Raw genomic sequence first — 10,425 nt, forward strand, 5'->3', positions numbered from 1 at the left:
CAAAAATCAAATTTAAAGTCTTTCATAATATTCTTTAACAATCTTCGAAAAAACCACTTTAAAGATGAAGCTTGCTATTACATCGAAACTTGAAAAGGGTCGTAAATTGGATATCATGCTCACATAACAGGCGGTGGACTCCACCGCCTGCACATAGTAAGCAGTAGAGAGCGTCGTAGTTTTTGCCGCTCTCAAAACCGAGCATGCACGGGGGAAGGAGGGAGGTTGGAGTTGTCTCATTTGTAATCAATACCGCAGCAATGGTCTATCTGTGAGGCAGATCAGTAGAGAACGTGTTCGTGACGGAGATCATACCTGGATACCATGCTCTCTTCTCTTCAGATCTTCGTTCCTAGGGCTCACCGCAGTTCAGTGACACTGATCTGTATCTAATTTTGAGCCAGAATCGACGACCTTCGCTGGTAGATCGCGATGAATTTCCAACTTTCCTGTCGATATCCGACGAGAAACGAGTGTGTTGCTATATGTCGTTTTGTTCTTGTTGATGTTGTTCTGTTTTAAGAGAGAGAGTGGGTAAAAAAGAGCGAGAGAGATAGGTATAGAGATAGGAAAGGACAGGGAAAGGGAAAGCTAACATGGAAGAGTAAAGCAGAATTCAGTAGCATTTAGAAAGGTTGTGACGCTAATAATCATGTGATGTTTCATCTGCTCATTCTGTTGAAGTACTGTGCACGATCTATAGAGTAAGTGGGTCAGGTGGAAAATGTTAATGTTATCCAAATATGCTATCTCTTAGTGATCACAGATAGCAATTTTGTGTTAAAGCTTATATAAAGAAGCCAATTCAAAAGCTTTTTATAACTTTTAAGCAATAAACACCCTGCAGAATCTAACAATCCTATAAAGATTATTGGGTGAAAGTCAAGTTGGTGTTTGCACTGGCCTGTTTCAAAAGGAGAATTTAGGTACATGGGAAAAGAAAATTCTCAGCGTTTTGTCTATCCCCTCAATATGCTGCCTTGTATGTACCCCTCTCAAAATATGTTTTATCTGCTATGTTTCCTATCTATCTACTAGTATAATGTACTCGTATGTTTTCCTCCGTCAATATTCTCTCCTGTAAATATGTCCCCTGATATATTTCTCCTTGCAGGGCGTATCCCTTTATACTCACCATTATGTTTCCCCTATATGTTCCTCGGACATGATGTTTCAATATGTTTTTCCTCTGAATATGTTCTCCCTTCATGTATAGAGGGGAGATGGCACCTCACCACAAACTGGACGCAGCCAAAAGCACGAGATCACTGGACTCTCGCCTGAAGGTCATTCTCTACGAAGAGCGGGAAATACTCTTGGCACATGGCGCCGCTTTTGTCACAACAGGTGCGTCAGACGACATCCGGTGACCTGGTGACGCTTTCTAAAATCCCACGACGTTCCAGCATGTCATTTCTTCATAGATGTGTACAAGTGCACTGGACTTTTGAATAAACAGTTTGATTTTGAATAATATTGATTTTGACTTGAATGAACATTTTGATTTTGAGTTGGAATGATTTTGATGTGAATGAACGTTTTTTAGATACAGTGCTTGGACACTCGGGAGAAGCTGCAAAGTTTTATAATCATATTACCGCGATATTCATACCCAGAGTAGTAATATCATTAAAATAGTGATCTAATACAATGTTTATTGCAGGCCAGAAAAGCATTCATTATGATTAGTTTGGGGAAGGTCTTCCGATATGTAAGCAGTTGTGAACTTGAAAGTCATAAGATTTTGTTTAATTTATTTTATAGGATTTATTTGTCGCATTTTCAGTATTTGTTGTGACAAGATGCCAGTAGTGTTCCGACTTTTTTCTTCTCTAATCATCTTACAAGATGTGAGTCAGCAAAACGTTTCTTCTCCCTCATCTCTCATCTGCAGGAATGATGTGGTACATACAGACGATGCTCACCAATGTAAGTTAATCGTCTTTAAACTGAATGTTGTCATAGACATAGAATGTTCTTTACAAAGTAAAGTGGTCATAATGACAGATATGGTGGTGAATGTAAGCTGTGAATTATTCTCATTCAGCTGAACATAAATACTTTGTTTCATTTTGTATAATCCATTTTATAACACTACCTATCTTTTTTTCAGGTTAGCAGAAATCCGAAGGTCCCTCATATATGTAAGATCATTCAAAAGACAATGCTTTTGCTATAGTATAATGGATTTCTATTTGATAGAATAACAGTAACAGAAGATAGCGACAATTGATATTTAAAAGTCCATGGAGTATTGTTTGGCGCCCATAGGTTGTCACTTATCTCTTGATTAAAAAAAACACGCACACGTTTCATATCAGATGAACAACAACAAGGTTTATATAGAGTATGTCCCTGTGAAATTATTTTCATGTCATCAAAGTGCTTCCGAATTTTTTGACATCTCTTAATCTCTGTCTTATCCATCTTACAGAATGTGTCGATGCTGAATAGATACATGCGCATTGCAGTACAATCGGTGAGCACTAAATTCTGGACGAGTCATTTCTATCTTCGTTCATATACTCTTCTTTTGCTCTCTCTCTCTCTCTCTCTCTCTCTTTCTGTCTATCTCTCTCTCATCTGGGCATAGCTGGGATTTGTAAATGATAACGAAGATGATAATGATGATGAAGACTACGACGGCGATGATGACGAAAATGATTATGATAATACAATAATAACAACAATACGAGAAACAAGGAGAAAGAGAGATGACCATGGCGATAATAATGAAGAAGAAGAAGAATTGGAAGATGTAGATAAGGAAAAGAAGAAGCGAAATGTGTGGAATGAATCTCTTTCGTAAGCAATACGATGGTTTTATCGAATACCAAACTCGTTAGATCGAAACTGGTGCAAACGAGCGAATGTCATGCAGTAGTTGTTGTCAAGGCAACAACAATGTAACTGTTAGTTCGAGGACGTAAACATTTCGAGATAACAAATCTTGCTGTCTTTTGCTTCCAGACACATATAATGCCAATGCATACCTTGTAAAGTCTTTTTACAATAACGATGTGTACACAAAATTGCTCCATTGAGGTGCATAAGAAAATGATCAATTCCAAAGACATGAAAGAATTTATTTAAGTACCTTATCACCCTAAATTGGGACGAAGCATATGCATCCACTAAATTATCCGCGCAAGGGTAATGCAGACAACCTTTACAGATATTCCGTCTACAAACTTCGAAAATAATTAGCACCTTTTGTTCTTTATTAAATTTGTTGTTAACGAGTGCCCGTTAAAGAAAGAAAAAGCTTGGAAAAGATTATAATTGTCATGGTAATTCCACACGCCCCTCCAATGATGAGTGCGGGAGAATGGTGATATTGGAAATAATCCTCATTATTTTTGGAATTGCGTTCACAAACTCCAAGTCACATGGTCGCTATGCGGATACTGGGCAGATGACAGCAGCACCGAAATTGTGCGGATTACTCTGGTACCGCCCCGATTTTACGACCAAGTAATGAGGATATTATCCGCATAATCGAGTTTATGAAATGGGTATTAATCGTATTTTTCTCTCTTAAAAAATAGCATGTATTCCCAAAAGGCTGATTTGCAAATAGCAGACCATCATTATAATTATCATATCTCATTATTTATCCTGTTTGCACGTTTCGAAGTAGAATCGAACTGGCAGGTGGTTTGATTGTAACTTGCTCTAACCAACAGATGCTGATATCTGTGGGACTGACCCCGTACAGCTTCAGACTTTTGATCAGATATTCTAAAACAGCGAGAGAAGCAGTGAGTGCTGTTTTGTTTTGTTCTGTTGCTGCTGCTGTTGTTGTTGTTGTTGCTGCTGCTGCTGCCGTTGTTTATGTTGTTAGTATTTTTACCAACGAAAATAGCCTTCGTTCCAAATGGGCAGTTGATTTATCAGTTTGAATAAAAAGGGAATTATTGTGACTTCTGAAGTGAAAAGAAAGGATAATAATATAGAAAGTGTTAAGTAGTTGTTTCATTTATATGCTAATTATAAGTCCCAACAGCTTGTACATATCATAGCCTCATTAAGATGAGAACACAACAAGATTAGTATAAGTCGCTTAAGGCAGAGGGAAAATTTTCTATGAAAATCATATCGGCTCTCTTTATTTGCTTTTTCGAAGATATTGCGCTTGTAGTTGAAAAAAAAATATCCCACTATCGACGATACCACATGGTGTGCATTGTATAATTTCATAAATATTAATTTGTTGGTGCAAAAGCAGGGACACATGCAATCTATGACGTCTGCAGACTTGAGATAGATATCTGACATTCCAACACTTTCCTTCCCCTTTAAAGAAATCGCTGAGTGCCAACGAAGACACGACCATCATGTTCCACTGCGGTCTACTCATTGTGACGTCAGGCACCCAGTTTATCTATTGGATTATGGCGCATTGGAGCAAGTGAGATCATTATTATTCTTTGACTTTGGCGTCATTTCTGCAACGATAAACTTCCTGATTTCCCGTCTAATAGTTTCCACTTGAAGATTTTAGAAACTCGAGTAAAATCGACGAAAATGTGGTGGCTGAATTTTTCACATTAACTGCATTCGTGTAACTTACGGAAACATAGTCTTCTTATAGAACCTTAATATGCTCCTGAACAAAGACTTATTCTTTCTTGTTTAAAAGAGGAAGATGGAGGAAATGTGTCAGCAGTTAGAACATAGTTGTTGATAGTGTTTTACTCATTCAATTCAGATGCGGTTTTTGCATTTTTTTCCTTCGTCAGCGATTGTCTCTCTTAATTTGCGTTTTACACTGTTTGATTTCAAAGATTCTGTCCCTGACGATGATCAACGTGTTGAAGAATGTCTTTACCATGATTGTAATCAGTGTGCATGACGGCATTGGTTGCTAGATAAAACGAATATCATGTCCCTTATTTATCCGTACCAGGCATAAACTCCTTGTGCATCAGAACATGGGTCATCATATCAAGTCACTGACCATACTTCTGGTTTACCCCATCCTCAAGTGAGTATCTGCCATCGTTGTCGAACAAAAAGATTCGTAATTTTCAACTTTAAGTTTCAATAAGTGAGCCATTTTCAATCCGGAGGAAGCTGATGAACGCATAATGTCTTTGGTAGAGATGTATATACCTATGTATACCATATATCGTGTAGCCAATCTTATACGCCCATCACACTGTAAACAATGGATTATGATGTATGTTGTGCATGGTGAACAAAACAGGAGAGAAATATCTCTTATAGGCCTATTAGTGAGAAATTGCACAGCATAATTGCAACTTGATTATCATCATGTATCGGATCTTATCCTCCTGCTGAAGGAAAATTATTAGTGCTGATGGATCGGCCTTGATTTGCTCCTGTAGTATTGGCCTACATATCAATATACACATCATGAAGGCAACAAGTTTAGACAAAATAGTGTAAAAGAGTGACTTGACTAATATCTGGTTACTTACATTTTCTAATCAACTCCATGCCTCAACAGTCTCACGCTCTTCTTGCTCGTTCTGAAACCTGGGGCAGTGACGTCAATGACAGTATGGCGAGTAAGTACACCCTCTGTCAAGATACCAGTCATGCGCATGCGTGCAAATGACACTATTCCCGCATTTATTTTCTGTGACGTAACGCTGGTTATATGGTTTTATATATGTGTAGATAACGAGTTAGTGATAATGTGGGTGCAGTAATTCTTACTTTACAGGCACCTGTATTGCCTTAGCAGATAACTGCGAACTCTACTAAGACTACTACATGAGGGATTTAATGCAAATTAACGTGGCACTATAGAATTACACAAAAAAGAGAAAAAACTTTCAGATAACACTTTATGTTTTTCCTCGCTTTCCTTTGTTAGGTACAGACCGGTTCCATACTCCTGTTTTTTACGATCAAAATGGTGTTCGAGATCTACACATACGTAAGTGCCTCGTTTATACTCGTCACCATCGAGTTTTCTACATCCTTTACAAAATGTTAGTCAACTCGTTTTGCTCATTTCACGTTTTAATCAGTAGCAAAATGTGTTCAACAAATAGCACCCGGCATTTTCAGCAATGTCCGCAAGAGTTATGAGGATACTTTACATTTCGCATTGTACATGTTGTATGAAAAGTACTACTCTCAGTTTTCCAACAGGCTAATAGCCTCGTCCAAGGTGTACAATACAGTTTTTTTTAATCATACTGATCACCCGTCAACTGCTCTTTGGTTCTCGTTGTTCAAACCAAGACCAAGTCAATTCACTGGAATTTCTATAGTATTGATTCCCTTTCCATCATAAAGAAGCTTACATTTTTATCATTCTGAGAAAAGGTCTGAACTACCTACTGCTACAATATAACAGCTTATGAGAGGAATTTCATTTTCAGGGTTGAAGAAGGGACACACTCTAAAAGGAAAGACACTCTTTGCTCTTTGGTTTTCGATGAGATTTATTTAGTTTCTTATGAGGCATCTGTGTGTTGAAAACTTGGTACTTGTCATTTAAACCTTGCTGACAGAAGTGAATATCAATATAATGTTCTGTATAAGTATTTGTTTTGTTTTTATCAGCCTCCTAGAGTGATAATTTCATGCCTGTGACAATTTTTACTTTGCAAATTATCTAAATGCAATGAAAACAAAAGGTTTAGATATCCTGTAAAATTGGAGATATGAACCTCGACCCAAACTGACAGATGCTCTTTTTTCCCCTCTTCCATTTTAGATTTCTCGGCGATCTCCGCCCCTCAAGTGTGAGCCACAGTCAATGCGGGATGAAGCCCTCGCAAAAAGTAAGGCCAATTATGATACTATATGCATGCACAATATTGATGATAATCTGGTCTGATTTATCCACGGTAGCCTCTGTCATGCGTGTCCTGCATTGTTATAACCCTGGCACTTTGGGGTATGATTTTTTTTTTTTTTAACGCCCAGGTCGGGAGGGAGAAGGTAGGAAAAAACAACAACAATATTCTGGTCTGATTTTGAAGGCACTTTGTAGCATTCGAATTCCTGCTCTGCCTATTGAGGAGGATAGAGCCGTTGTCATGACAACACTGCTCCCATGGAAACACAAAATGCAGATTTGTAGTTTACTCGTTTTGTTTTTAACTCTTTACAATTTTCGGTCAGTTTCACACACCTACCCTTTCTCTTATTTCACTGCTGCAACGTTCAGAAGCTTTTGACAGATTTTAAAGTGAAGACGTGTTCTATTTCAGTTTAGATGTTCATAATAATACTATATTGTTCACGTGTTTGTGTGTGCGTGGATACGCATCTGTTCTCAATTATATCAAGCAAGGTCTAGAGGAAATGAGTGAAGCAGGTGTTATTCCCATGAGGAGCTCTTTTGTTTAATCAGAGCCCCTTCTTGATGGTCTTATCTGTCATATCTGCATTTGGGATATAATTTATTGTGTCACCGTTTTATATCTAGCTGCAGCTAACCACCAAAAGACGTGCACCTGCGACCGAGTGGCCATGAGCAAGGTGAAGGAGAGCATCCGTGACGTCACGCGGACGGCGGGGATCGCCGTCGTGTTCGAAGACAACAGGAACGCTAGTCCTCTCGGAGGACGGATGTGACAAATCAGCCACACAGTCATGTAACACGTTCCTCGATGCAATGACAACGCAAATATTATTAACAGAGAGATTTCGGATGTCAGCCTAAAAGACTGGAGAGGGCAAATCAATATTGCCAATAACCTTTTGACATCGCTGGCATGGGTGATTAGGAAATTACACGAAGCTAACTTCCCTGGCTAACTTTGTTCTGGTCGCTGAAGGATTTATGAGTGATTTACGAATGATGACTCAAAGAACATTTACTATCGGCGAAGGATAATTGCCTCGTTGACGAAAGGGATGAACTGACGCAAGGAATAGAAACCTTGGTGACAATCCTCAGTCTTATGTCACGGAGATGGAACGATCTTTCGGGAACATCATGCATTTTGACTCATTCTTCGTGTAGCCAGGCTGTGTTCGCCGGTGTCATTGGTCTGCCTCGAACTACGATTCCATAGCATGCGAGATACTGTATTTTGTGACTCTTTCTCAACTATGCATGAAAGCGATAACGCCCCCTACGGTCCGACTTTGTTAAATCTATGAATGTTTAATGGAGGGGGCGCATGAACATTGAGAGTGGTTCGCTGATTTTGTTTTTCACCTGATGCTACCCATGTATCGTTTTACATTACGTGAAGAGATATTTCCCGCCCTTGGTCATCATGTTGACTCATGTTTTGTTATCGCACAGATACGGTTGCTTTACCAGGGGACAGGGTTACAATTTTTTTTTTTTTTTTAAGGGGGGGGGGGGGAATGGAGGGATATCTTATAGGTCTTATCGCACAAAATCATATTTCAATGACCGATTTGAGATTTTCAGTGAAGTGAATTAAGCGTTATACTTCAGGCAACAAACATGGAGAACGCTGAAGTAAAGATTACCTGCTGACGATTGCGTTGTTTTTGTCCATGTACGGATACTGCTTGTGGACATGCCTCATGGCGGCACGTGTATGTTATCTCACGGAAATGTCGTGACAACTATCATGACTTGGCCGTGCTATAAAGCGGTTTATTATATTAGTTGCACAGAAGGGGGAGAGACAGACCAGAAGATGAAGGACATTAGAAGAGAAAAGTGTCTCCTCGGAAGAATAGTTATGATCATTTTGATCATATGGGTGTGTAGAAACAGTCTGAGCAGGAATGTCGAAATACAATGAATACTTGATGTGCCAAGAAATATGAGTGAATAAAAAATGCGTATTTCTGATAATCACACTTTCACACACAAACACACACACACACACGTATGCACAATCTCAAACACATACGCACGCACAATCTCATACGCATGCGGATACACACACAGACACAAACGAATTCAAAGTGACACAATTAATGCCCAAAAGTGGAGAATTTGCAGATCAGGTCCATCGTCCAGTAGGAGATGGGACTTTTACGCGTAAGATTAACGCATGGTGGTGAAAAACTTAGAGGGAAAATATATTCACTTATCATCAGTTGCATTGTCTTTCTTGCCGTAACCATGACAACGCATTGCATTCATAAGTCAGTTTTTCATGGTCACACGTGCTTCCAGTATAACAATAACTACAACAGAAAACTCAAACTTTTTGTAGCATATAAGAGTTTACACGGCAGTATGAATGATTATGAGTTTATTTGCATCTATGACACTCAAGCTGAAATTTATCATAACACAATGAATTATCCTCTCCTCGTATAAGCATGTTTTAGAAGATTTTTAACACGGGCTTAGTAATGGATTTAAGAAATCAATAGAAAAAATGTTTTCCCACGGTGTCCAACTTTTACCATGATTCATATTTCATATCGATATTTATTGTATAACAAGCATGCGCAACCAAAGAAGAAGACTTTGTTGATGTCATCTGTATGATGGTAGTTTGAACTTATCCTAATACGTTTCATTTTTCGTGGGTATTGCCATGATATGAATTTCAGAGTCTAGACTATAGCAAGACTCTTACTTGAGACACGGCTGTATATAATAATGTACATAATACTTGCTGCGTATGTACATAATCCTTACCAAACAAGCTTGATGTAAATATTTTAGTCCTATATGAGGTTTAATTGATGCATTTAAGGTTCGGAAATAAATACTTAGAGCATACCTGATATACATGTATATTGTGTTTGACATTATTTTTGCCTATAGTATGCAACTGCTGATTGTCTTTACAAATATCGTATATTTTCTTGTGGGATTATTTCTACATTTATACCCAGAAAAAGAAGAGATTCATTTGGAATAAAAAAATAGCAATCAGAACATTATAGCTCACAAAAAAAAGAAAAAAACCTCTGGCGCCATCAGGCAAATGCAGGGAACATTCAAACAGCTGTGAATATTGGTGGATTTAATAACATGACATCCAAAGGGTATGTTAGTCCAACTGTTTCAGTCACATTATTGTATCGTTGTACTCCTCAGTCATATCGTAATTGACAAAGCAGAACTTCATTAAATTCTTATTCTCAAGAACAAACTTTTTTTTTCGCCATATCGTAACTCAAGTAACTCTAATCATATTCACTAATTATGTACATTTTCCGATAGAATGAATTTCAATGTAGTCACGTAAGAGAAACATATTTCTTGACATTCAGTATTCGCCCAAACGAAAGGAGTAACGTAATTACATGAACAAGAGGGTTATTTAGAAAGGACGGAGGAACAACATGTTGGACATGGTATACGCCCATTTAAGAGCCCCAAATTCCTCACTGTTTGTTATTCTTCAACGACATATCTACCATAATAATAGCCATAATGATAATGATTCTACTTCCATGCAACAATTCTCATGTAAATCTTTCTCTTCCCTTCATCAAGTTATTGACTTCATCGCAGTTATTTGCTGTCACAATTCTACCCTTTCT

At 38.1% G+C, this 10,425-nt stretch overlaps 1 protein-coding gene across 1 annotated transcript in view; it reads left to right on the forward strand.

Moving 5' to 3' along the window:
* The window catches only part of LOC139708113 (endosomal/lysosomal proton channel TMEM175-like), a 31,241-nt gene extending 23,678 nt beyond the window's left edge, over window positions 1-7,563 (forward strand). The window contains exons 12-21 of the mRNA XM_071620090.1: window positions 1,217-1,347; window positions 1,895-1,929; window positions 2,435-2,479; window positions 3,687-3,761; window positions 4,305-4,411; window positions 4,910-4,987; window positions 5,474-5,534; window positions 5,846-5,908; window positions 6,698-6,764; window positions 7,421-7,563. Of these exons, the coding sequence (XP_071476191.1) occupies window positions 1,217-1,347; window positions 1,895-1,929; window positions 2,435-2,479; window positions 3,687-3,761; window positions 4,305-4,411; window positions 4,910-4,987; window positions 5,474-5,534; window positions 5,846-5,908; window positions 6,698-6,764; window positions 7,421-7,563 (805 nt within the window). The remainder of the gene's footprint in view (window positions 1-1,216; window positions 1,348-1,894; window positions 1,930-2,434; window positions 2,480-3,686; window positions 3,762-4,304; window positions 4,412-4,909; window positions 4,988-5,473; window positions 5,535-5,845; window positions 5,909-6,697; window positions 6,765-7,420) is intronic.
* Window positions 7,564-10,425: the final 2,862 nt, after the last annotated feature.

Source organism: Diadema antillarum, unplaced genomic scaffold, assembly GCF_040938485.1.
Source record: "Diadema antillarum isolate AM-2024a unplaced genomic scaffold, OU_Dant_1.0 seq00001302_RagTag, whole genome shotgun sequence".
Lineage (NCBI taxonomy): Eukaryota > Metazoa > Echinodermata > Echinoidea > Diadematoida > Diadematidae > Diadema > Diadema antillarum.